The sequence below is a fragment of the Cryptococcus neoformans genome (genome assembly GCF_000091045.1).
Source record: "Cryptococcus neoformans var. neoformans JEC21 chromosome 7 sequence".
Lineage (NCBI taxonomy): Eukaryota > Fungi > Basidiomycota > Tremellomycetes > Tremellales > Cryptococcaceae > Cryptococcus > Cryptococcus deneoformans.
Genome location: NC_006692.1, coordinates 764,034 through 786,165, shown reverse-complemented (window position 1 = coordinate 786,165; position 22,132 = coordinate 764,034). Strand labels below are relative to the sequence as shown.

General features: G+C 48.2%; 11 protein-coding genes across 12 annotated transcripts; 8 read left to right on the top strand and 3 right to left on the bottom strand.

The window, feature by feature from the left end:
- The first annotated feature begins 24 nt into the window (after nucleotides 1–24).
- On the top strand, nucleotides 25–858 carry CNG02830 (processing of 20S pre-rRNA-related protein, putative). Its single transcript, XM_571949.2, has one exon. It carries the CDS (start codon nucleotides 171–173, stop codon nucleotides 813–815), a length of 645 nt encoding a protein of 214 aa, XP_571949.1. The 5' UTR covers nucleotides 25–170; the 3' UTR covers nucleotides 816–858.
- Nucleotides 859–987: 129 nt separating this feature from the next.
- Nucleotides 988–3,177, top strand: CNG02825 (hypothetical protein). Its single transcript, XM_024658629.1, has 3 exons — nucleotides 988–1,757; nucleotides 1,804–2,491; nucleotides 2,552–3,177. The coding sequence occupies exons 1-2, from the start codon at nucleotides 1,597–1,599 to the stop codon at nucleotides 2,477–2,479; spliced, it is 837 nt and encodes a 278-aa protein (XP_024514551.1). The 5' UTR covers nucleotides 988–1,596; the 3' UTR covers nucleotides 2,480–2,491; nucleotides 2,552–3,177.
- An 847-nt stretch (nucleotides 3,178–4,024) lies between these two features.
- On the top strand, nucleotides 4,025–7,913 carry CNG02820 (protein phosphatase regulator, putative). Its single transcript, XM_024657568.1, has 4 exons — nucleotides 4,025–4,405; nucleotides 4,706–4,994; nucleotides 5,070–7,319; nucleotides 7,373–7,913. Exons 2-4 carry the CDS (start codon nucleotides 4,852–4,854, stop codon nucleotides 7,644–7,646), a joined length of 2,667 nt encoding a protein of 888 aa, XP_024513229.1. The 5' UTR covers nucleotides 4,025–4,405; nucleotides 4,706–4,851; the 3' UTR covers nucleotides 7,647–7,913.
- A 224-nt stretch (nucleotides 7,914–8,137) lies between these two features.
- CNG02810 (conserved hypothetical protein) lies at nucleotides 8,138–9,452 on the top strand. Its single transcript, XM_571945.2, has 4 exons — nucleotides 8,138–8,726; nucleotides 8,778–8,847; nucleotides 8,896–8,919; nucleotides 8,970–9,452. Exons 1-4 carry the CDS (start codon nucleotides 8,383–8,385, stop codon nucleotides 9,369–9,371), a joined length of 840 nt encoding a protein of 279 aa, XP_571945.1. The 5' UTR covers nucleotides 8,138–8,382; the 3' UTR covers nucleotides 9,372–9,452.
- CNG02800 (H3/H4 histone acetyltransferase, putative) lies at nucleotides 9,418–11,346 on the bottom strand. The gene is made up of 10 exons (XM_571944.1): nucleotides 11,216–11,346; nucleotides 11,139–11,161; nucleotides 10,999–11,082; nucleotides 10,783–10,943; nucleotides 10,498–10,726; nucleotides 10,374–10,448; nucleotides 10,246–10,324; nucleotides 10,132–10,199; nucleotides 9,952–10,078; nucleotides 9,418–9,892 (listed from the first exon to the last, which is right to left on the bottom strand). The coding sequence occupies exons 1-10, from the start codon at nucleotides 11,294–11,296 to the stop codon at nucleotides 9,512–9,514; spliced, it is 1,308 nt and encodes a 435-aa protein (XP_571944.1). The 5' UTR covers nucleotides 11,297–11,346; the 3' UTR covers nucleotides 9,418–9,511.
- Nucleotides 11,347–11,584: 238 nt separating this feature from the next.
- CNG02790 (expressed protein) lies at nucleotides 11,585–12,466 on the bottom strand. Of its 2 annotated transcripts, XM_571943.2 has the most exons (4): nucleotides 12,402–12,466; nucleotides 12,269–12,355; nucleotides 12,025–12,118; nucleotides 11,585–11,711 (listed from the first exon to the last, which is right to left on the bottom strand). In XM_571943.2, the coding sequence occupies exons 1-4, from the start codon at nucleotides 12,420–12,422 to the stop codon at nucleotides 11,641–11,643; spliced, it is 273 nt and encodes a 90-aa protein (XP_571943.1). In that variant the 5' UTR covers nucleotides 12,423–12,466; the 3' UTR covers nucleotides 11,585–11,640. The 2 variants fall into 2 exon arrangements, with proteins under 2 accessions (XP_571943.1, XP_571942.1); XM_571942.1 differs by lacking the exons at nucleotides 12,269–12,355; nucleotides 12,402–12,466 and having other exon boundaries at nucleotides 12,025–12,218.
- Nucleotides 12,467–12,583: 117 nt separating this feature from the next.
- On the top strand, nucleotides 12,584–16,153 carry CNG02780 (ER to Golgi transport-related protein, putative). The gene is made up of 13 exons (XM_571941.2): nucleotides 12,584–12,752; nucleotides 12,798–12,880; nucleotides 12,931–12,987; nucleotides 13,034–13,055; nucleotides 13,102–13,323; nucleotides 13,370–13,546; nucleotides 13,593–13,852; nucleotides 13,901–14,030; nucleotides 14,077–14,430; nucleotides 14,478–15,095; nucleotides 15,150–15,463; nucleotides 15,511–15,670; nucleotides 15,726–16,153. Exons 1-13 carry the CDS (start codon nucleotides 12,594–12,596, stop codon nucleotides 16,026–16,028), a joined length of 2,859 nt encoding a protein of 952 aa, XP_571941.1. The 5' UTR covers nucleotides 12,584–12,593; the 3' UTR covers nucleotides 16,029–16,153.
- A 165-nt stretch (nucleotides 16,154–16,318) lies between these two features.
- Nucleotides 16,319–17,807, top strand: CNG02770 (rRNA processing-related protein, putative). Its single transcript, XM_571940.2, has 6 exons — nucleotides 16,319–16,507; nucleotides 16,571–16,708; nucleotides 16,766–16,946; nucleotides 17,003–17,134; nucleotides 17,186–17,288; nucleotides 17,342–17,807. The coding sequence occupies exons 1-6, from the start codon at nucleotides 16,405–16,407 to the stop codon at nucleotides 17,741–17,743; spliced, it is 1,059 nt and encodes a 352-aa protein (XP_571940.1). The 5' UTR covers nucleotides 16,319–16,404; the 3' UTR covers nucleotides 17,744–17,807.
- On the bottom strand, nucleotides 17,763–18,546 carry CNG02760 (mitochondrial import inner membrane translocase subunit tim13, putative). Its single transcript, XM_571939.2, has 5 exons — nucleotides 18,413–18,546; nucleotides 18,290–18,339; nucleotides 18,158–18,205; nucleotides 18,047–18,100; nucleotides 17,763–17,986 (listed from the first exon to the last, which is right to left on the bottom strand). The coding sequence occupies exons 1-5, from the start codon at nucleotides 18,450–18,452 to the stop codon at nucleotides 17,879–17,881; spliced, it is 300 nt and encodes a 99-aa protein (XP_571939.1). The 5' UTR covers nucleotides 18,453–18,546; the 3' UTR covers nucleotides 17,763–17,878.
- Nucleotides 18,547–18,626: 80 nt separating this feature from the next.
- CNG02750 (cytoplasm protein, putative) lies at nucleotides 18,627–20,858 on the top strand. Its single transcript, XM_571938.2, has 5 exons — nucleotides 18,627–18,885; nucleotides 18,942–19,778; nucleotides 19,833–20,286; nucleotides 20,335–20,567; nucleotides 20,623–20,858. Exons 1-5 carry the CDS (start codon nucleotides 18,739–18,741, stop codon nucleotides 20,764–20,766), a joined length of 1,815 nt encoding a protein of 604 aa, XP_571938.1. The 5' UTR covers nucleotides 18,627–18,738; the 3' UTR covers nucleotides 20,767–20,858.
- Nucleotides 20,859–21,041: 183 nt separating this feature from the next.
- CNG02740 (40s ribosomal protein s27, putative) lies at nucleotides 21,042–22,122 on the top strand. The gene is made up of 4 exons (XM_571937.1): nucleotides 21,042–21,147; nucleotides 21,571–21,698; nucleotides 21,820–21,914; nucleotides 21,968–22,122. The coding sequence occupies exons 1-4, from the start codon at nucleotides 21,145–21,147 to the stop codon at nucleotides 21,991–21,993; spliced, it is 252 nt and encodes an 83-aa protein (XP_571937.1). The 5' UTR covers nucleotides 21,042–21,144; the 3' UTR covers nucleotides 21,994–22,122.
- The last annotated feature ends 10 nt before the right edge of the window (nucleotides 22,123–22,132 follow it).

Genomic DNA, 22,132 nt, shown 5'->3' with positions numbered 1-22,132 from the left:
TCAACACTTCTGACAAGAAGAGAGCAATAATTTTTGTTGTCGAAAGCTTTGACTAGTCTCCTACAGTCTGCTTGGCTCGTTTCGCCACACATTTATCAAAGCAAGGACCCAATCCCCATAGTCTGTATCCAGCTCCAAAACTACCGTTTATTAGGAAGAGACAACATAAAATGGCCGATGCCACATCCCCAACTATTCTTCTCTTCGCTCGAGGCACTCTTGCCCTTCTAGACTTGTGGCCAGCCCTCACCATTGCCGTTTCAGAACAATGGGGCGGATCAGAGTCTGCAGAGAAGAAGACCTGGATTGCTTCCACTCTTATCGACGAGTTCGAGTCTCGTGCAACCTACCTCCCTGCCCCTGTTCCCGACTCCTGCGCTCCATCGGTCGCCGGTCCTGCCGTCGACCCCGCCGACGCTAATGATCCTCCACTCGACCAAGACGACATCATCGACCTTCTTACACAAATCATGGAAGACGAATTTGAGGCTCGTCTTGAAGACGGTTCCATTGAGGCTGTGGCGTCTGACATTGTTCGTTTATGGAAGGGTCTCCTTACTGAGGAGAAGCCTGAGAGCATAGTCGAGGCGCTTGAGCGGAAAGCAAATGAAGTGAGAAGAACTGGAGTGCAGGTTTCTAAAGGAGCTCAAAACGAAGATGACTCGTCCAGTGGAGAAGAGGACGACGAGATGGAGGTCGACGGAGGTGAGGCACCACAATTGGTCGCCAGAGAAGAGGAGAGGAGAGAAAAACAGGAGCCTGTGGTGGATGATGATGGGTTCACTTTGGTGCAAAAGGGAGGTCGAAGACGGTAATGGGTCATCTGGAGATAGGAGACGATATGTACATGTATGGAACCCTGTACTTACCTCCTTATGCCCTCTTGAGTATCACTTTTTGATAAATGATGGCACTACCTGCAGATGCCGAAAATAATTTCTGATTCCGTCTGAGATTGATCTGAGCTTTCAGTTTGCGAACATCATCATTTGTTGGGCTTCCTTTTCGGGACGGCTTCCGTTCCCAAGCCTGCATCACTTGACTATTGCAGCAGCTATAACGGACAGCAGCAGCAGCATCATGTGAGTATCGTTTATCACCCGTTGCAGAGGTATTAGTGTACGATGGATACACGCACAACTGTAATGAGTACGTAGTACGAGTACCGTAGTACTCAGTAATGGAGTGTTCGGTGTTGGCCACGACGTCCGGATGGAGTCTGGAAATGACGACGTAACAAATAGGCATGACCATCATGAGCATCGGACAGGTCATCAGCAACAGCGTTCAGCGCTTAGCCGAGGATTACAACGGGTTACATGGGAACCGCTATAGTCATCTGTTCATTTTACCGGGTAGAACATCACCGGGAGCGACACTTAGTTGATATCCAGAATATGCCCAACGAGCGAGAGCGAAGAGCGAAGAGCGAAACACATCGACAAATGAGTATTGTTACTATTATTCGTTACCAACTCACTGTCTCTACCAAATGACCTGCTTATCCCATCCTGTCTAGCTCTTTTCGCCTCTTCTGAGCCAAACCCATCGACTCCAGACATAGATCAGAAATAATTGACTCTCATTCAAACAAAAATGTCTGACGAATCAAAATATTATCATCCAGCGACCACGGGAGAAGACTTGGCTTCTTCCTCGCTCAAACTTCACGACAATTACAGTCAAGGAGATATCCAGCTACTCTCAGCAGACAGTGTCCTTTTTATAACTTACGCATGGAGGCTTGCTCGTGCGAGGTAGGCATACAACCCTGAGATACGGACATGTGGTTGACTTGATCAGTGCTGTGTTTCGCGACATGATGGAAGTAACTCAGCCTTCGACTGTAGTTGATTCTTCTTTCAACTCCTCCGGTTTGCCCACCATGAACAACAAAGAGCCCATTGAGATCGGTCACACTTCCGCGCTCCTTGAACGTTTTCTTGATATCATATCATTATCTGACCAGAACATGATAGAAGTCCCTTACGGAGAGGCAGCGGGCATGTTCGACTTGTGCGATCAGTTCGATTTCGACAAGAAGATTGTAGATAAAATTCGCCAACAAGTGATTAAGCAAGGTCACTCTAATCCCTGGGAGCTTTTGATACTAGGGTCGAAGCTCGATGACAAAACAATGGGCTTGCAGGCTCTGCGTATGATGGACCATGATATTTTCATCAAGGGGAAGCCGGGGCATAAGTTCTGGGCCACCATGGAAGAGCTGGAAAATGGATGGAGGCCAAAACTATTGGATCTGGTATTCAAGGATCCAGGAGAGATTGCCGGTGCGCCTGAGCCTTTCCCTCATGATGCCTCTCGTCCTTCTATATTCGGGTCACAGCACGCTTCACGACCATTACCTGTCAGTTATCGGGCACCATATACTCCCGGTCGATCGAACTCGTCTTCCACTGTGCTGTTATTCAAGGACAATAACTGGGCTTCAATCTGCGAGCGATTCTTGTTCAAACAATGATGATTACTTCCGGTAAGTTTTCTTCTGTCCGTCATTTTCTTTATTTAGGCTGACTGCTGGATTACGGCTAAGATACGCCATGGTATCGATATCGGCAAGTACAAGGCCTCCAGCCGCCGTCATTATTGCCATATGCTTTATAAACTGCACAGTGCTTCATGCAATTGGCGGATGGTTCCAAAACCCTCCATTCATGATTGTAAGATCAGGACCATGCACTGTTGTTCGAAACATGCGCACCTGTACTAAAAAGCCACCCTTTGAAGCCTCTCGATCTTAGGTTACTGCGACTGAGGCGAGATGGGTGAAGGTTGCGGGCTATATTTGTACATTAACTGCTGTACGAAACTGTAAGTGCAGGTTGACTGCCTTTGTTTTCGGAAAGAAAAGTCAATTCAATCCACCCGCTGTTGATCAAACGGTTCCTCTGCTGTGCTGCTGGCAATGGCTGTTATTATTCATCCTCCTGCAAGTCCTATTCCTACTGCTCCGCTCCGTAATCTAGACTGTGGCTGGTGAGGGGCAGAGTTGCTACATTAGACTTCTATGCCGTCTCATCCTGTCCAACCATAAATGCCTGCTATAGCCGGCACGCCCAACTTTTTCCATTTAATCCTGCCTGTATCACTTTAAATTTTGGTTGATGATGTGACATATGCGCAAATACAACTATCGAAAGCTCAATGCATATGGTGCTGCAGAGGGTCAGAGGACTGTACAAGCTAGAAATTGGCTGGTGAATGAGAAGAGGCTGTGGTGTAACGTTTGGATTCTTACATAAATATGTTTAATACATAATTAATTACGAAAGAAGCAAAAAGATGAAGTGGAAGAAAAACGCTATATTTGTGCATTTGCTGGGAAGTTGACCGGAGTCGGCAGCAGACGGTTTACGGAGCTGATGCGTAAGGTGGACAGGTGGAAGCTGTTTGGGGGTCATACTTATTATGCCCCCGCGCTGCTTAACTTGTGACCTGTAACTTTTTGTACCTACTGTACTGGAACGTACGCGGTGGATTTGGAGTACGTGGTGGATTCGGAATTCGGAATAGCAATCTTTTCTTTTTGCCCGGTTGCTGTTGCTATGATGGTGTTTTTGCTTTATATCGTACCGCTAGCCGTCGATCAGTGACAGGGAAATACGTAGTACGCACGGAGCTATACATTAGTAAGTGTGATTACTCCTTCGGCTGTAATACTCTGACTTTCATAGTACTGATCCTCGTTGTCCATGTAATATTTACTGCTGGACCGTGATTTTCCCAATGTCGATCACCGTCAAAGGGAGAAGAACATGCAGCTACCTACAGCAGCTGGTCTATACATTTCGTTCATGGGATCATCAGGTTTATGAATGAAACAAATAAACGACAATTTGGGGGGTGGCAGGAAACTTTATTCTACCCTAGTGAATCGTATGCCGTACTGAAGGACAGGGACGCCGGACGCGTCGCACGACCAAGACGCAGGTGGCGGGGGCGGGGCTCGACAAGGGGAACCATGGAGAAAAAGTGTCGTAAGTCATCTTCCCCATTCCCCATTTTCATATTGTACCGTTACGCTGTTAAAGTCCGCTTTCTGTAGTGGGGGGCTGCAGCCCACCCATCTCCTTGTCTTACATGTTTTAGAAGTAATTTTTTCTTGTCTCTTGTTCATAGCTTGCCTGAAATTTTTTCTTTCCTGTCGAAAGACATTTTTGCTTTCGACAGCTGTTCTCTTCCCTTCATTTCCTACTCAACTCACGGTCGACGGTCCGCTGCAACGCAACGTAAAAATTCCTCTCGGGAGGCCCAGCGACAGCCATTTATCTCAACTTGAGCGTCTATCGGCCAGTTTTTTTCGACCACTGCACATCCTCGCGTGTCCTGGAACCTAGCTGTCGTAAGACATTCAAAAAAACAAAACAGTAAGTACAATTGCTTTCTTCTTCCTGACATCGCAGGTCTTTATGTGAAGACGGAGTCGCTGCTGCTGCCGTCATGCGAAGTTTTATCTTGGTGTATACTTAGCCTGGGGGATCCCACAAGCTTTAGGGGGTGATGATTCTTCGCGGCTCCACACCATCTTCAGCCGATATTTTCTTTCCAATCCTTTGGAGCGGGAGAAACACAAAAGGCGATCTTTCGAGATCCTACCTTTGACTGGGGGGGTCCTGATTGTGTTCTACGTTCCCATATCCTTTCTTCTATTCTTTGGTCGTCGCATCACTCACACACAACTTAATAGGACTTCAGACTCTACATTGCGTCTGGCAGGTTCTGTTCTTGTTCACAATTTTTTCACGAAATTGTCTCGCTTTTAACTTCGACTGTCACCACTTCGGCAGCGTTTCACGCTCTTTTATCAGAGCCACAATTTGAAGAAACTGCATCATGGTTAACATGGATATCGTTTCTTTCCCCAAACCAGACGCGACGAGGACCACATCCCACAGAGCCGATAGCAAAGCAGAGATAGAGATGGTAGAGAATGCTGGTTATGAGTTGAGCAATGTTGTCCAGCCTGCAGCATTGATGTAAGTGTCGCGTCTAAAATGACGATCTATTCCTAAGCATCCATTTTCGAAGAGCTGTCTGACACGCTGCTTCAGGCCAAAAGGACAATTGTTGGGTTCGATTTTCATCTCACCTCCAACCCCTGAACAAATCGATTCTCCCACGGAGGAAGTCACCATTACCCCACCAATGAAGCAGGCAGTGAGAAGGTCTTCAAGCCCTCGCATTGAATTAATGGGGGCCTCCATCCCGTCTACCGTCATTCCAGCATGTACTTCTCCCAGCAACAGTCCTCTTTCTTCCAATCACTCGTCACCGGCATCGACAAAGGTCGCCTTACCTATCCCCCTCCATGTACTGCCGGAAGTGCGCTCGCCACCGCGCAAGTCACTCGCACTGACGGCAGACTCTCTGCATTTGGCAGCTAAAAGGGGTCGCCGCACCCGGTTATTTGGCTTTACAGAATTGAAAGACAGTAATCAAAGCTCCCCTGCTAGTTCAGCTAAGAGTTCTCCTGAAGGCACGCCCCAAGTCAGACCTCATAACTTGTGCCGGGCTAGTGCATCCTTATCCTCTGCTGTGACTGAGCCAAAATCTGCTCAGATAACCCCTGCGTCTACCCCCTCGATTCCTTTACTGCCTCCCCGTCGTCATCCCAACACTGTCTCCAATAGTGCTCCCATTCATGTGCCATCACGTCGTCGAGATAACGGCCTGCGGTTGAACTTTGACGGCATCACCCCTATTTCTCTGTCATCGGAAGATGTGAAAGGCGTAGTTCATACCTCTCCTTATCCCAACGTCTTGGTACGCAAGAAATCTGGGGAGATACTCAAATCAGCTTTGAAGCAGAACAGCTCTGATGGCAGCGTGGGTAGTGTTACCCCTTTCTCAGAGGCAGGTCAGCCCCGTTTTGAAACAAGATCATGTCCCAACACACCAATCTGCCCAAAGTATGTCCATTTCGATACACAACTGGAGCGTGTCAAGCTATTTTCGCACGATCAGAAGCCTCAGGTTGTGAGTCGCGATGGTTTGGCTGTTCGGGAAGACGATGGCGACGAGTTTCCACTCGGTTTGGAAGCCGAGAAAGTCCTGAAGATGTCATTGCCCAACTTTCCGACGTATCAGGATCCGAGTTCTGACCTTTATTTGGAATCGTTGTTCCTCAGTGATGACCGTCAGTCCATTAAAGGCGTCATGATGTGTAAGAATATAGCATTTCAAAAGTGGGTCGCTGTGCGGTTCACTTTCGATTGGTGGCAAACAACGTCAGAAGTGACTGCCGTCCACAAGGAATCGGTGAGAGGCGGAACTTACGATCGATTCCTTTTTACGATCAAGCTGGGAGATATGCTGCCCAATATTGTACAAAAGACGTTGTTCTTGGCTATACGCTACAACACAGGTGGACGGGAAGTGTGGGATTCCAATGGGGGTCAGAATTATCGAGTCAATTTCATCAAGGAGCGTCCTGCACGTCAGCCTCTTCGAGGCGCCAGGGATACAGCGCCAATTGAGCCCGGTATGGGTAAGGCAGTGGGTGGAAGGTCTTCCCAATGGAGCGTGACAGGAGATCAGGAAGATCGCATGGCTGATTTACGGGCCAAACTGAGCATGGTGTCAGAAGATGATGCGGGTCTTCATGTATTCCCGAACGGCTCTCGGCATGCTTATCCCAATAGAGGTCGCAAAGCCGACAACCCTGGGTTTACAGCACATGATAGCAAGGCGACAGAGCTGCCAGGAAAAGGTGTCTCTTTGGCGGCCAGATATGACTTTGGGGCTGCACTTCACACAGCTAGACGCAACAGCTCGAGCTCTCCTGTCGGTACCTCTTCCAAACTTTCGGAGATTAAGACCGGCCTCCGAAGCTCTGGAGAGGAATCAAAAGTTGGCCATGCCGCGTCTGGTTTCTATTCTCCCAAGTTTGACCAGACGGAAGTTTTTGGCGACAGTGCCTTCATCTCGTCTGAATTCGTCAGCTCTCCAAAGGCCATTCATGTACCTGTCCTCAAGGTTGAGAGTCCTTCTCCTCCTGCAACAGAAGCGTCAACACCGGTCTCCAGAATACCTTCTCCCAAGCCCTCCTCGTTGCCCTCCCAGCCTTCGCTCTACCGGACACAATCCGCTCCGGCAAAATTCACTATCGGTGATCCCGCCGAAAGCAACTCCAGCGAAGACTCGCCACCTCAACTCGACACTTCAAGCATCTCTACTATTACCCCTCCGGAATCTCCCATGTCCCCCTCTGATCTGGGGTCGTTCGGTAGATGGAGCCCGACCACTATGTCGTCTAACGGCAGTTTGTCCAGTTTGGCAAGCTACAGTAGCCTTATTGAACAGTGAGTTACAAAAACATTTATGACGTCGTATAAATGGCTAATTTCTGCGTTAGGTTTTGCTGGGCTGGCGATCCTTCAGTCTCTGCATCCTCCCAAACGAATTATTCCTCAGGTTCTTTCGATGATTACTTTTCACACTCTCATTCGGGATTCACCACGCCTCGCGCTGGTACCCCTAATGCCACCCCCAATGCCACTTCTAATTCATCAATCGCTTATACCGGAGGCTCCAATATTACACCTACAAGGAATGAGAACGAGCCAGTCGACAACATGATCAGCGATGGCTTTGTCGGAAGGACAGCGAGGTCACCAATGGTGTTTTAAAATAATCTGCGGTGGTTCTTTGGTTCTTTCTCTTAATTCCTTTTATTCCTTTTATCATCTAATTACCAACGCTAGACGCTGGCTGTATCATTTATGTTTTAATTATAGCATTGTTCGCACGTGTTCGTACTTGTGCATTGTAGTGGCAACGAGGCATATTGGGTGTTTTCCTTGAAGATGGTCCTTGTTTTTTTTGTAGAGTTCATATCATTTGCATTATTTAGCATTTTCTGTGTTGCTTTCTTCTTTGCATGCAATGTTGGTACATCAGTCAAGGCAATGAATGCTCTATCTTGCCGATAGGCATTCTTCTAATAAGGATACACAGTCAAATGCTTCCCGTTAATATACATTTCTGTGCTTTTCTCTCATTGTTGACATTTGAATGATTACATAAGCGATCATTTCACTGTTGTTGATGTTCAAGTCGGAGATGTGTTGCAAACCGCCGCGCAGCTGCTCAGAGATACGTACTGTCAATAAATATCTCCCTTCTTCTTGATCATACTGCTTTCCGGATCACTCATTCATCGGTATACACTCGTACCGCTCTCTTGAAGAACACCTGTGGCCAATTCCGCCTAGCCAGGGACGCCCATGATCCCCTTATAGGTGGGCCGTTACCGAGCCTGCTAAACAACCGAACGACCGAGTCTCGACGTGCTTAGCGAAGCAACGGCTTTTTTTCTTGAACTACTTCAACTTTTCCCGCAGGATTATCCCCTGGTATCTACGCATGATGTCTTCGTCGCCAACATCCACTCCTCACCAAGTACCGTCCTTTTTAGCGAATATCCTGTTATCCCATATATCTCCTTTAGATCCATCGTCGACCTCGTCAACGACTTTCGACCACCATCGTTCTCCCACCACCCAGAACCCCTCCCATCCTCAAGCTTTGCAAACTGCAGAACATCCCCCAAACCCTCTGTACCTTCCTCCACCCGCTTTACCGAAAGTTGAGGAGGATCTGGTTCCTCCAGAGAATTTTGCATTGGTCAGTAGTGGAGTATATCGGTGCGGGTTCCCGAAGAAAAGAAACTTCAAATTTATGGAGACCTTGAGATTGAAGACCGTCCTGTGAGTTAATGTTTACCTATCCTTCGTAGATTTTCTAATCGAAGTTCTAAGGACTCTGGTATTGGAAGAATATCCTAAAGCAAACCTGGAATGGTGTCAGTCCCAAGACATACAATTCATGGTAAGCAGTTCCTATTTTTTATTGTTTTCGTTGCTCATGAAGGTGTAGCAATTCGGTATTCCGGGAAACAAAGTACGTTTACTCTTAATGTTCCTTTAGCCATATTTGACAGCTTAACACAGGAACCTTTCGACAACATTCCCGAAGACGTAATTTGTGCGGCTCTCGTTGCCATCCTCGACCGGCGGAATCATCCCATCCTCATTCATTGCAACAAGGGCAAACATCGTACAGGCTGTCTGATAGGATGCATCCGACGATTACAAGCATGGTCTCTCACTTCTATATTCGACGAATACCGGCGATTCTCTGCGCCTAAAAGCCGAGCGGTGGATCAACAGTTTATCGATTTATTCGATATCATGCCTGTTTGGGAAGCTGTATGCCGACCTAAAGGTGGGGGATTAGGAAATTTGCCGGATTGGGGAATGTTGGTTTTGCCGAAAGGTGTGGTGGAAGTTGGTAGAGATGGAAAGGAGAAGAAGAGGGTTGAGAGAGATATTTTCCATATGCGGGGACTATAATGCTGAGGCCATCAGATGGTGTTTAGAAATCATAAATTTTTATCCATAGGAAACTGTATAATGGTAGATAAATATGTTGTACTTTGCTCTACCCCCATATATACCTTCAGAACTGCAGAATCATCCTAAACTCCATCCACCTACTCCAAATCCTTTTCGTCAAATTCGGCTTCATAGGGTGTCCTCAAATGTCTCGAAGGCTCCCAAACTTGCAGGATGTTGTCCTCCGAAGCGCTCGCGATCGTCCACGGCGAGCTTGGGCTCCAAGAAATATCGCACACTTTGCTGGTGTGACCACCATGGACAAACAAAAGCTCGGGAGGTCCGTCTTCGGCATCGTCGGGAGTTTGTTCAGCACCAATAGCATCGAGGTCCCAGATGTGGACACGACGATCGGCAGAGGCGGATGCAAAGTGGACGGGCGATGTGGGGGACCAGGAAAGTTGAAGGACATCGTTAGTATGAGCCTCGAACGAGTGGTGTTTGGTGGAAAGCTTTCGAAGATCCCAAAGAGCAATGGTCTGTACGCTTGGAGTCAGTATGTGTGAAGCAAAGCTAAAAAAGTGAAACTTTAACGTACGTTGTCAGATGAACCGGTCAAGAACAAGTACTCGCTGCTAGGGGCGAAAGAGATACAATTGATTTCGGCGTTGTGGCCCTGGACTTGGGAGCTGGCCTTGGCGGTGTTGTCACTTCGAGTGTCCCAGCTGCGAGGCGTCAATCCTATTAAAATTTAAAACGAGTTTCGAAAAAGACCTACATCATGATCTGACCATCGTCGCTGACGGAACCAAACATGTTTTCGTTCTTGGGGTGCCACTCAACGTCCTGCAAGATATTAGACTTTGTTTTTCCAAGCTGCCATGATACTCACAGCAACATAAGCAGAATGTCCAGTGTACAGTCGTAACGGTTGTAAAGAAGGGTCCTGCTTGGAATAGCCTTGGATATCCCTGGGTACAGGTGAGTAAGTGGTTTATGTTGCAAGATGAGATGTCATACCAGTGGCCGATGGTAGTATCCTCACTGGCACTGAGGATATGGCCCTCCTTCAAAGCATTCCAAGATAACCCATAACTATTAATGTCAGCTTCCCAAAGTTATACTCCCTACGAAATTAATTCACCCTTCCTTGGTCTGCCCCTTCAGTCGGATATCTGGCTTGCACTCCCCATTTGCCGGTGCCTTGCTCTCATGCTTTGTCCTGTCAAACACATAGACTTCACCAGTGACTGTCTTGGTGGCAATGAGTTCGGGGTTTTGGGGCATATAACGCGCGCGGTTCACTTCGCCAGCATGGTTGATTGTCTGGATGGCGCGGATTCGGGCAGGGGAAGCTGTGTATGAGCCAATCTCTACAAGAGCGGTGAGTGGCGATTGTACGAGACGTGTGAATATGAATGGGACTGACCTTGTTTTTCTTCATCGTACAGATCGGCTAACGCCTTGTCACTGATCCCGGCTCCCTTCTTGGGCAACAAAACTTCCGCAATGATTAAATGATCGTTGGCTTGGCCAGAAGTATGGGTACCGATGATCAGGCGTTGACTTGTATAGTCTGTGTCTGGAACACTGCAGCTAATGTGAGCTATACGAAGCTTAAATGGAGAGAAAAATAACGGCGTACTCGGTTATATCGGGGAGCCATTGGCAGGTCAAACTGGGCCATGTGAGGGCGTGGGTGATGACGGTGTCATAGAGGAAAGGAGTGCTATTAGGTTGTTAGCATTAGATGCCGAATTATCCTGGCTGGTGGTAATGTATTACTTTTTCTTCCAGACTTTGTACTGCTATTGACATGATCAGCCGCAACTCCACGATGCGAGGACATGGATTGTACTCACCTCGTTGATAGCCTGGTTATCCTCGACGGCGTCGAAGTCGTCGCCGGCGTCGTCGATTGTTATCGGTTCGTTGTGAGCCATTGTGTGTTTATGGGCAGATGAAGGATAAGGCTGGGCGAGGAAGTTGGGATTTGAATGGACCTCAAGAGTGAGAAATACGATGTACGCGTTCATAGGATTGTTTCAATCAGACAAATGTGTATGTTCCACATCACCACTTTTGCTTTGGGGCACAATTCGTTTGTTCCGATCCGGATATCCGAATAGAACAGAGCATACGAATATGGACTGGCGTCGACAAGATTTATATACACCCTAACATGGCAGCTATATTAGCTACATTAGAGATACATTGGCCAAGCAAAATAGTCCGTGCATCGTTTGCATCGTTTTGCATAGTATAAAATCTAGACCCAACGACAACCCTATGAATCCTTGGTCCAAGACTTGATGACCTTTTCGAGATCGAATTTGGGATCTTCCGGGTCAGTAATCACTGCAGCGACGTTAGCACTCGTCTTGATTGAGTGTAGAGATAAAGTCTGAAGAAATGTGGCTGGTTCGACGAGGTAGGAAGAAGAGAACTAGTCCGCTCCGTCTGCCCAAGCTGACTTCTTGGTTTGTTCATCGTCTGGCCAACAATCCACATGGCCGTACAGTCGTACCGACTGGACACATAGCACATAGCGCGCAAGGCAGCAGAGTATCCCTTTTTATCCCTCCAACCTCTCCAAGACAATCTCCGACCAATCCCGAGCATTGCTTCCAGCCACCTTCCACCCGGCAGGGATCCAGTTTTCATCACTCACATGATGATCCTCCGCTCTGAGCAGCCTTCTTCGCAGCATAAGCCTTCTTCGCCTCCTCGACGAGGTGTGCTCGGTGGGCAGCATGGTGCTTGACCTGTGTCGTTGAATGTTTGCGCGCGAGGTTCAAATTCGATCGGCGATGCATATGGAGTGGTGTAAGAAGCAGAATTGATGGACAATGTTACAGGAATGAGAGTTCTCTTTTATTAGCATCCCGTTCGCTACGAAAATCATGAATACTCGCCTTGTCCTCGTCGTACTTGGCTTGTAATGTGGACTGGTGGAAGATGCCGTAAGTGATACCGGCGATGAGGGCGGACCAACGGACGACCTGCGATGTGTGAGCTGTGCTACCTGGACGGAGTATGTGCACCCACGTTGACGGTAGGGGTGGCCATTGTTTTTTGTTTATGTATGGATGTATGGAGAAGAGTGAGTATAGGGGAGATATACAGGGGAAGAGAGGAGTATTTAATTCCGTATCCCCGAACGTGGCGCCGTGTGACGCGACTCCTCTACGATATGTATGGGCTATGTCCTCGATCCACATCCATATAACATAGCCCACCATGGCCACAAACGCACCGTGCTATACCATAGTACACGACGACCTTCTAGACTCACCCTCTACCAATGACCTCAGGAATGCTCTCCAGAAGGGCTCAGACGAGGTCAAGCTCGAGACCATGAGGACCATCATTGTCGGCACCCTTAACGGCCAGAGCTATGTATGTGTATCGTGCCCCTGTAGGCTGCGTCTAACACTCCCATAGGCGTCCCTTCTAATGCCCATCATTCAATACGTAATGCCCTCTCGAAGCAAGCAGCTCAAGAAGATGCTCCATTTCTACTGGGAGTAAGTCGGGTCCGTCGGTCAGAGTGTGGAAGTGTGCTAACGGTGTTTAGGGTCTGTCCCAAGCTGGATGAGAATGGCAAACTCAAGCAGGAGATGATATTGGTAGTGTGAGTATCATTGCATTTAGCTTTGACTCGGCTAACGATCCTTCAGCAATGCTATTCGTAACGATCTGGTAAGCATCAAGTCATGACATCCAACTTTTAACTAACCCGTTGCAGCAACATCCCAACGAGTACATCCGCGGTGCTACCCTTAGATACCTTCAGAAAGTCCGCGAATCAGAGCTCTTGGAACCGCTCGTCCCCACCGTCAGACAGTGCTTGGAGCACAGACACTCGTTCGTTAGGAAGAATGCCGTGTTTGCAGTCTACACTATCTACCAAGATCACGAGCACTTGATTCCCGACGCGCCGGAGCTGTTAGATACCTTCCTTGCTGCCGTGAGTAATTTCTTTACTTACCAGAGTAAAGCTGATTTGGTCGTAGGAATCCGACTCTACATGCAAGCGCAACGCGTTTGTCACTCTCTGTAACATCTCCCAGCCCACAGCCGTCCAATATCTCCTCAACAACTTTGATCAGATTGAGTCCATGGACGAGTTGATGCAGATGGCTGTGATTGAGCTTGTAAGGAAGGAGGCTAGGTCTGAAGGTGGTCATCGCGTGAGTATCTTCCATCTGTAAACTGTACCCGACTAACCCCATGTAGGCCAAGTGGATCCGATGCATCTTTGAACTCCTCAATTCCAAATCTCACGCTGTCAAGTACGAAGCGGCTACAAGCCTTACCACCCTCACTCAAAATCCCGCAGCTGTCAAGGCCGCCGCTGCTGCTCTTGCCGAACTCATTGTCAAGGAGGCCGACAACAATGTCAAGCTCATTGTTCTTGACAGATTCAACAACCTCAGGGCGAAGCACGAGAATGTTCTGGATGGGATGGTTATGGATATCTTAAAGGTCCTGAGCAGGTGTGTATGACCATGTGCATTGTAGGTCTCTCGACTGACATGGAGTAGCCCCGACATGGAAGTGAAGCGAAAGGCTATCGGGGTTGCTCTCGAAATGGTTTCCAGCCGGAATGTGGAGGAAGTCGTCTTGTTCTTGAAGAAGCAGCTTCAAGGCACTCTCGATCAGGATTTTGATAAGGCAAGTTGTCACGATCTTACCATTTCTTTATCTAACACCTTGGCAGAACCTCGAATACCGACAACTTCTTATTCAAAGCATCCACTCTTGCGCCATTCGTTTCTCTGAAGTTGCCGCCAACGTCGTTTACGTCCTCATGGACTTCCTTGGCGACTCCAACAACCCTTCAGCCGTCGACGTTATCGCCTTTGTCCGAGAAGTCGTCGAAAAATTCCCCAAACTCCGAACAGCTATTACCGAAAAGCTTATCTCCACATTCGGGGAGATCAAGTCTGGCAAGGTCTTCAGAGGTGCCATGTGGATTGTCGGAGAATACTGTGAGCAGCCAGAGGATATCAAACAAGCGATCGCCGCGATTCAAAAAGTGTTGGGTGAGATCCCCATCCTTGCATCAGAACAGGTGAGTACACAGTTGCTTCAATTAAGGTCGGTTGCTTATCCCAGTAGCGATTATTGGACGAGGCCGAAGCAGCCGATGAGACTCCCGCCGAGCAACAGGAGCAACCCAAGGCAATCACCACAACCCGCGTGCTCGCCGACGGTACCTACGCGACCGAAACTGTTTACACCTCTTCCGCATCCGCCGCTCGCCTCGAAGCCGTCCGATCCGCTTCAAAACCTCCACTTCGATCACTCATCCTTGGCGGCGACTTTTTCACTGGTAGCGTTCTCGCTTCTACATTGACCAAGCTCGTCTTGCGATATTCCGAAGTTACGTCTTCTGATCAGCAGAGCATCAACATCCTTCGTGCTCAGGCCATCTTGATTATGACCTCCGTCATCCGTGTCGGTCAGAGCAAGTTTGCTGCTGTCCCTATCGACGAGGATGCCGAGGAGCGAATTATGAACTGTATCGAGACTCTTGCCGAACTTCAAGGCAGTAAAGCCCTCCACCAGGTGTTCTTGAAGGATACCAAGGCGGCATACGCCAAAATGGTCGCAACTGAGGAGAAGAAGGCTCTGGAGAAGAAGGAGCGGGAAAGCAAGGTGTCGGTGGTTCAGGCGGATGATTTAATTTCTTTCAGGCAATTGTCCAAGAAATCCGTCGTTGGGGACGTCGACGAGGTGAGTGCGGTCTAAATGATTTATGCACCAAAATCAATGCTGATGAACGACTAGTCTGACGATGTCGTCAAGGCTACCGGCTCTATCCATCCTCAAGACGACTTTGTCTCCAAACTCTCCCGAATCACACAACTCACCGGGTTTTCCGACCCCGTCTACGCTGAAACCGTCGTTACACTCTCACAATACGACATCATCCTCGACGTGTTGCTTGTCAACACTACAAATGAGACATTGCAGAACTTAATGGTGGATTTCGCGACATTGGGAGATTTGAAGCTCGTCGAGAGGCCAGCACCATTTACCCTTGCCCCGCACGGGTTCCACAGTTTGTCCGCGACCGTTAAGGTTTCTTCAACCGAGACTGGGTAGGTTCATTATTGCGTCTGGATTATGACTGCTGACGAGATATTAGTGTCATCTTTGGCGCTATCACTTACTCCAAACAAGGAGCTTCCGATGCCGATGTGACTATCGTCATGTCCGACATTCACGTTGACATCATGAGCTTTATCAAACCTAACTATGTCAACGAGGCGCAATTCAGATCCATGTGGACAGAGTTCGAATGGGAGGTGAATTTTTTCTATCCCGTTTGTTTCCAGGACAGAAGCTGACATGTTTGAACAGAACAAGGTGGCCGTTCAAACATCTATTAGCGATCTCCGAGCCTATCTCGATCACCTTCTCAAATCGACCCACATGGCCCTTCTCACTCCCGAAGCAGCTCTTTCTGGCGACTGCGACTTCCTCAGCGCCAATCTTGCTGCCAAATCCCTCTTTGGCGAAGATGCGCTTGCCAACGCTTCAATTGAAAGGACAGAAGATGGTCACATCACTGGTCACGTTAGGATAAGAAGTAAGACACAGGGTATTGCGTTGAGCCTGGGTGACAAGATCACGTTGAGTCAAAAGGCTTTGGCGACAGCGTAAGGAGAGAGAAAGGGAGATGGTGGGATTCTAGAGGGTTGTAGAGGAACAACAAAAGGATTTGGATACTATGTAAAAAATACGAAGTAGTGATGCTAGAATCTCTGCAGAAACCCACAATATCGATGTCCGGGGGCTGAAGGATGCTGAGAATTAATAAGCATTAATCTGTGTACATACATACAGCTCATGTCTCAACTTACAGGATTTTGACTACAGACAATTCGTCTAGAAAATAGGCGTGAGGAATACTCAAGTTTCGATAGACGCCTAACTTACGTACCAGGCACGATCTCGAAAGCAAAAGTTGAAGGGCAACTCACCGTTTCCGCATTGAAATCTTCACTTCTTGGGCCAAACAACAAAGAGAGCTCCCAGTATGCCTGCAACCGCCTCTAGAAAGGGCAAATCCCGCGCACAAGATACGTCTGATGACAATCCTGAGGCTGCTTTGCCTTTGGGCAAACAGTTGGTTCATACCGGTATGTCTCTTCGTCTTTGTTCTTTTTTTGAGTCCTGATCACTAAAATATGTGTATGTGATAGACAAGAAGGTCAGGGACAAGGCAGTAACAAGTCTGGTCAATTTCTTGTCTCAAGGAGGAGACACTGAAGGATCCTCAAGCTCCTATGTTAACTTGGAGGATAAGGAGATGGCCAAACTTTGGAAAGGATTATTCTACTGTTTGTTCTCGACCATTTACGTATTGGACCGCCTTCATACTGACATTTGAATCACAGGTTTCTGGATGTCTGACAAGCCCCTTGTTCAACAAGGTCTAGCAGCCGAGCTTGCAGAACTTCTACTCAAAATCAATCCTCGTACCAACTCTCCCGGTGATAAGTTCAAAGCTAGCCTGGCGTTTTTGGAAGGTTTCTGGGATTCAATCGTTAGAGAGTGGGCGGGTATCGACAGATTAAGGTAAGAAAATAGTCTACAGGTTGGTAAGTCCAGGAATGCTGACTGAAAGCGGACAGAATGGACAAGTACTACTTGCTCATGAGAAGATATGTCAATGCTACTTTCAGATTATTGGCTCGGGAAAAATGGGAGAAGGAAGCTATTGAGGCTGTTAACAGTATACTGATGAAGGAAGGTGGTGCCATGACGTGAGTATTCACAAGGTCTTAACTGTCAATCACTGCTGACAGTGTATATAGCTGGGAAGACAGGAGGGTGCCTACATCCATTTCCACGCATTTGTCTGATATCTATCTTGATGAGCTCAACAAGGTTTTGGGCTTGCCCGAGGTCGACTTCCAAGTATGTTCTTTGTTTCTCGACCTTCTTCCAGATGCTTATCTATCATTTCGTAGCCTGCATGCCCCATCGCTGCCGTTCTCCAACCTCACATTACCCTACTTGCTCGCACTCCCCTTTCCACAATTCACACCCGCATCATGTCATCAGTCTTCACCCCTCTCCTTAATTCTCTCGCTCTCGCTTCTTCCTCTCCCGACCAATATGATGAGCGTCCCGCGAAACGATCAAAGAAAAGTATAGACGATGAGCCGATGTACGCCCACATTGTCATGCACTCTTGTGCTGGCGAAGGAGGGAAGCAGGGGAGGAACTCGGCGGAGCAGCTGAGAAACGCTGTTTTGAAAGCAATGTTCAATGCAGCTGCCAACCCCAAATCGACCGAGCCCAATAGAAGAAAGATTTACAAGGTCTGGAGAGAGGAGGGCGGCGACGATGATGACGAAGATGATGAGTAGAGTCTGTGATACTTTGTTCACCAATGCACACTTTGACAGTTACGGATGCATAGAGTTGTGACGGTTACATGATTGTCGTTCTCATTCTTCTCCTTTTGCTCATAATATATCGCCTTCTCAACTAAATCTTCACACTTAGAGACCAGGGGCAACACCTCGCTCCTTTGATATCCTAGCAACGTATGATCGAGAGACCTGGTCGAAAGCGGCCATGTAGAGGGTCATACATTGAGAGAGACAAGACTGTGATAAAATCACAAGTCAGCGAATACAAACTGCGGTTCGTACACGAAGAAAGCACACCTCTTGGGAAGAGCTAAGGGAAGTGGAAGGCTTGGTGACACACTTGGCGAAGCACTAATCCAGAGACGTAATCAGCCATAATGTCTTCAAAGCTCAGAAGGTATAACATACGTTCTCGTTGATTTTGTTGATGAGCTGCTGAGCGTTGGCAATGGCAAGCTAATGTCCCTCATCAGTATATACTTTAATGACGCAGTTGGTCTAATCTCGTCATTCCACAGCTCCGGAAGATCAACAATTCACCTCTTGTTGGATAGATTGCTTCATTTGCTCTTTCCGGGCAGTCATGTCGTCTACGGTACCTCGGTAATCAGTTTATACTTCCCAATTGGCCGCCGACGCTACGAGTGCCGTTCGAATACGTACTAGAAGGAGAGCCGGCGCCGGAACCGAAGAAAGAGGACATTTTGTACTGTTGGTGATTGTTTCAGTGAGGTAATGGGTGCAGAAAGTAGGGTTGATTTGGAAGTACACTTGAAAAACAAATTGGGTGCAGGAAAAAACGAAAGGAACGATGAGCGTCGAAGGTCTTGGAGTTAACGATCCGACGGAACCAAAATTTCAGCGAGGAACGACTGGGCAGCAGCCAGAAAACCTTCCACAAGTCCTCATTTACCTCATTGTTTACCTTTCAAAACTTGTGACATTTTCTCGTCCCGCCTAGAACAAATCAGGAAGCAAAAAGGACCACAATGCCACCCAAAGGCTCAATTTTCCGAGGCCCGAATGCCCAGCATTTCCAACTTGTTCACCGTTCGCAACAGGATCCGCTCATCAATGACCCCGAAGCGAGCCAGCGGGTCTTAAAGCCTATGGGCAGAGGCAATGACAGTCGAAAGGTTGGTATAACATATGGTTTGATGCTATGTATTATGGCTAATCGCTGCCATGGTAGACCGAAATCTCTCTTGCCGAACTCGAAGCGACTATTGATAAATCCAAAATTCGAGCCAACGAAGGTGAAGCGGCACTCTACGGTATCACATACGACGACTCTGCGTACGATTATATGCAGCATCTCAAGCCTGTTGGTGGCCCTGGCGGTGCCGTTGAAAGTTTCTTGATCGCTGCGCCTAGCGGAGGTTCAGGTGTTGCGTCCGGTATGAAGGGTGGTAAGGGCAAGTTCAAGGCCCGGGCGGATGATGAAATGTTCCAATTGCCGGACAGTGTCTTACCTAGCCGACAGGAAATTAGTGTTCAAGAGGCAAGGGCGAGGAATGAAGCTATCCCATTGGAACTACAAGGTCTTCAGCCAGACATGGACCCGCATCTTAGGCAAGTGCTTGAGGCGCTTGAAGACGATGCGTTTGTGGACGACGAAGATGATGATGAGGGATGGTTCAACCAGCTTGTGAAGGGCGGTGAACGAAATGAGCACGAGGAAGTACCCTGGGAGTTTGCGGAATGGGGTGTAGACGACAGCGGAAAACCCGTCCAGCGTCAAGCAGAGCAGGATGGGGAAAGGGAAGAGACTTGGGAAGATAGGTTCAAGGCGTTCAAGCGAGAGCAGGCCAGAGTTTCCGAGGAGCCGTCCGAATTCGATCCTGAAGAAATGTCCGAGATGGCGGACACTGTGGGCAGCCTTACTAGCAACTTGGCAGACATGATGGTGCGTGGAGGGAAGAAGAGGCATGGGAAGAGAGGGCCCAGTGATGCATCTGGAATGAGTATGAGCAGCTCAAGCATGTTCAGAAACCAGGGTTTGCGAGATTTAGATGATCGATTTGACAAGGTGAGTCAATAAATGCGACTGCACGATCGAGTAACTGACAATGGCATCTGCTAGATTGAACGAGATTACGAGTACGACGATGACGAGGAAGAGGAAGAATATGAAGATTGGTCCGATGACGATGGCACTGCTTCCATTGCTGCCAGTAACTTCTCAGTTTCTTCACGATTCTCCCTCGCCTCCCACGCTTCTCGCGCCAGTACTGCTGTACCTCCCGAGCTCTCCCGGGAAGACTTTAACTCCATCATGGATGACTTCCTTGAAAATTATGAGGTCGTAGGTCGACGTTTACGACCTGCTCTCGGTGGTACAACAATGAGTGGACCTGAGAAGCTGAAAGTTTTGAGGTCAGCTATTGAGGGCGAGGGAGACTTCAAGGACGACAACAGGAAGAGGATCAAAGAGATTGAGAAGGAGGAGATGGGTAAAGGAAGGACCAAGTTAAGAGAGGAAAAAGTCAAGATCGTAGGGGAAGAGGAACAGAAGTGGGATGTAGAGACTATCCTCAGTGAGTTCGTTCACTGCATACGCGCAGATAATGTCTGACGGTAAGTAGCTACCCGAACAAATACCGAAAACCACCCGGCTTTGATCCGAGACCCTACACGTAAAATCAGAACAGTACCCCCACCTCCCGCTCCGCCAGTGCAGCGAGAGGAAGAAAGCGAAGATGACTCTGGATCTGAGACTGAGCGAGAAGGCGGGCCTAGAGTCACCGTTGCTCGAACAAAGGGCGAGTCTGCAGAGGAGAGAAAGGCGAGGAAGGCAGCTGTCAAGGCTGAGCGATCTGTAGGTCGAAAGCAAAACCAAAGACGCGTCGAATGTGCTAATGTTTTTGAAAAAGGCGCGTCGAGCTGAGAAAAAGTCGCATAAGGAGACGTTCTCTACTGAAAGGAAACGACAGCTCAAGAGTCACAACAAGATGGTAGGAGACGGGCGTGCGGCGGATGTGCCAGCTGGACGTGAAGGGGTTTTCGCTCTAAGATGATCATATGAACCCTTTTTTTCTTAATATATCAGTGTATGCATGTATAGAGCAATGCGCGTCGTGTTGCTACCGAGTATGCATTGATCGCTTCCTTCGGCGTTAACGCGAACACCTATCGGGGATTAGAAGTCACAGTGAGACGCGGCCATAATAATGAATGCCACGAGAGATATCACCGGAATTCGCCGGTGGGCCAGGGAGCTGAGGGATGGTGGGAGTAAAAGTGGATTGTATGGAAGAGAGTGTACGACTTGCCACTTGAAATCCTCCTTCTCCATACTCATATAAAATCACAGCAAGAGTCGCCGGCACTCCGACATCCTTGCACTCCCAACGACACACACCCACAAAAAAAACAAGTAGCAAATCTTATTCAAAATGGTGAGTTGCGTACCCGAGTACGGTCGCGTGGAGGCATGCGGCAGTGGTGGCGAGCCGTGGTAGTGTTGAGGGGGACGGGATCGTGTAGGCAGAGAGCCAGGGATCAGGAGAGAGCGTACGGAACGCAATGGGAGAAAGAAACAAGGAGGAAGCTATGCTGGTACTGGAAAAATTGGCGGAACGCTGGTCGAAAGATTTTATGGTGGTTGAGGATTGTGGGAGCGCGCAGTCAGTGGATGGGAAAGTTTCCTTCGAGATGGCTGCTGGCAAACCTATCTATTTGTCCAAGGGTCCAAACCCTCTTGCTATGATTCTCTACCATCTTTCCACCTGCAGGTCGAACCGTCCGCCACTGTCCACCAGGGGCCTCGCCGAATATTCAAAAATGCACTACATTCCAATATACTAACTATTTGCTCTCAGGTTCTTGCCATCGACCTCATCAACCGACCTGCCTCTGTCCAGGCTCGTACCCACAAGCTCAAGAAGATTGTCCCTGAGCCCAACTCTTTCTTCATGGACGTCAAGTGCCCTGGGTGCTTTGCCATCACGTGAGTGGATGTTGAACATGTGTGGCGTGATTGGACGGATGCTGACGACTATTTCTTTCCTGCTCCTCGTTCTTTTTGACACTTCTCATTCCTCTTTGAACTATTTGGATACACCTAACAGCACTGTCTTCTCCCACGCCTCTACCGTCGTTCAGTGCCAAGGATGCGCCACCGCTCTTTGCCAACCCACCGGTGGTAAGGCCAAGTTGACTGAAGGTGAGTGTTGCTATTATTACATTGCCGTATCCGTATCTAACCATTCATATCAGGCTGCTCTTTCCGTCGAAAGAACTAAATCAAACCAAATGAGAGTGTGTGGAGGATGTGCGGAGGTTGGATTTGGATTTGATTCGGTTTTAGCATGCCTTTCTTCATGTCATCTTATTTCATCGCACATGGGATAAAAAGAAAACATGGGATAATCATCATTTGGG

Coding starts and splice junctions, on each gene's coding strand:
- CNG02830 (XM_571949.2), top strand. CDS start 171: ATGGCCGATGCCACATCCCCAACTATTCTTCTCTTCGCTCGAGGCACT.
- CNG02825 (XM_024658629.1), top strand. CDS start 1,597: ATGTCTGACGAATCAAAATATTATCATCCAGCGACCACGGGAGAAGAC. Junction 1,758..1,803: donor TGGAGGCTTGCTCGTGCGAG/GTAGGCATACAA, acceptor TGACTTGATCAG/TGCTGTGTTTCGCGACATGA.
- CNG02820 (XM_024657568.1), top strand. CDS start 4,852: ATGGTTAACATGGATATCGTTTCTTTCCCCAAACCAGACGCGACGAGG. Junction 4,995..5,069: donor GTCCAGCCTGCAGCATTGAT/GTAAGTGTCGCG, acceptor ACGCTGCTTCAG/GCCAAAAGGACAATTGTTGG. Junction 7,320..7,372: donor TACAGTAGCCTTATTGAACA/GTGAGTTACAAA, acceptor TTTCTGCGTTAG/GTTTTGCTGGGCTGGCGATC.
- CNG02810 (XM_571945.2), top strand. CDS start 8,383: ATGATGTCTTCGTCGCCAACATCCACTCCTCACCAAGTACCGTCCTTT. Junction 8,727..8,777: donor TTGAGATTGAAGACCGTCCT/GTGAGTTAATGT, acceptor CGAAGTTCTAAG/GACTCTGGTATTGGAAGAAT. Junction 8,920..8,969: donor TCGGTATTCCGGGAAACAAA/GTACGTTTACTC, acceptor AGCTTAACACAG/GAACCTTTCGACAACATTCC.
- CNG02800 (XM_571944.1), bottom strand. CDS start 11,296: ATGGCTCACAACGAACCGATAACAATCGACGACGCCGGCGACGACTTC. Junction 10,727..10,782: donor GTACGATGAAGAAAAACAAG/GTCAGTCCCATT, acceptor CCGCTCTTGTAG/AGATTGGCTCATACACAGCT. Junction 10,325..10,373: donor GATACTACCATCGGCCACTG/GTATGACATCTC, acceptor ACCTGTACCCAG/GGATATCCAAGGCTATTCCA.
- CNG02790 (XM_571943.2), bottom strand. CDS start 12,422: ATGGCCACCCCTACCGTCAAC. Junction 12,356..12,401: donor TGGCCACCCCTACCGTCAAC/GTGGGTGCACAT, acceptor CACACATCGCAG/GTCGTCCGTTGGTCCGCCCT. Junction 12,119..12,268: donor CCAAGTACGACGAGGACAAG/GCGAGTATTCAT, acceptor TCAACGACACAG/GTCAAGCACCATGCTGCCCA.
- CNG02780 (XM_571941.2), top strand. CDS start 12,594: ATGGCCACAAACGCACCGTGCTATACCATAGTACACGACGACCTTCTA. Junction 12,881..12,930: donor ATGCTCCATTTCTACTGGGA/GTAAGTCGGGTC, acceptor AACGGTGTTTAG/GGTCTGTCCCAAGCTGGATG. Junction 13,324..13,369: donor TAGATACCTTCCTTGCTGCC/GTGAGTAATTTC, acceptor ATTTGGTCGTAG/GAATCCGACTCTACATGCAA.
- CNG02770 (XM_571940.2), top strand. CDS start 16,405: ATGCCTGCAACCGCCTCTAGAAAGGGCAAATCCCGCGCACAAGATACG. Junction 16,709..16,765: donor TTGGAAAGGATTATTCTACT/GTTTGTTCTCGA, acceptor TTTGAATCACAG/GTTTCTGGATGTCTGACAAG. Junction 17,135..17,185: donor AAGGAAGGTGGTGCCATGAC/GTGAGTATTCAC, acceptor CAGTGTATATAG/CTGGGAAGACAGGAGGGTGC.
- CNG02760 (XM_571939.2), bottom strand. CDS start 18,452: ATGTCCTCTTTCTTCGGTTCCGGCGCCGGCTCTCCTTCTA. Junction 18,206..18,289: donor AGCAATCTATCCAACAAGAG/GTGAATTGTTGA, acceptor GAGGGACATTAG/CTTGCCATTGCCAACGCTCA. Junction 17,987..18,046: donor CCCTTAGCTCTTCCCAAGAG/GTGTGCTTTCTT, acceptor ATTTTATCACAG/TCTTGTCTCTCTCAATGTAT.
- CNG02750 (XM_571938.2), top strand. CDS start 18,739: ATGCCACCCAAAGGCTCAATTTTCCGAGGCCCGAATGCCCAGCATTTC. Junction 19,779..19,832: donor TAGATGATCGATTTGACAAG/GTGAGTCAATAA, acceptor GGCATCTGCTAG/ATTGAACGAGATTACGAGTA. Junction 20,568..20,622: donor CTGTCAAGGCTGAGCGATCT/GTAGGTCGAAAG, acceptor TTTTTGAAAAAG/GCGCGTCGAGCTGAGAAAAA.
- CNG02740 (XM_571937.1), top strand. Junction 21,699..21,819: donor CCTGGGTGCTTTGCCATCAC/GTGAGTGGATGT, acceptor TACACCTAACAG/CACTGTCTTCTCCCACGCCT. Junction 21,915..21,967: donor TAAGGCCAAGTTGACTGAAG/GTGAGTGTTGCT, acceptor CATTCATATCAG/GCTGCTCTTTCCGTCGAAAG.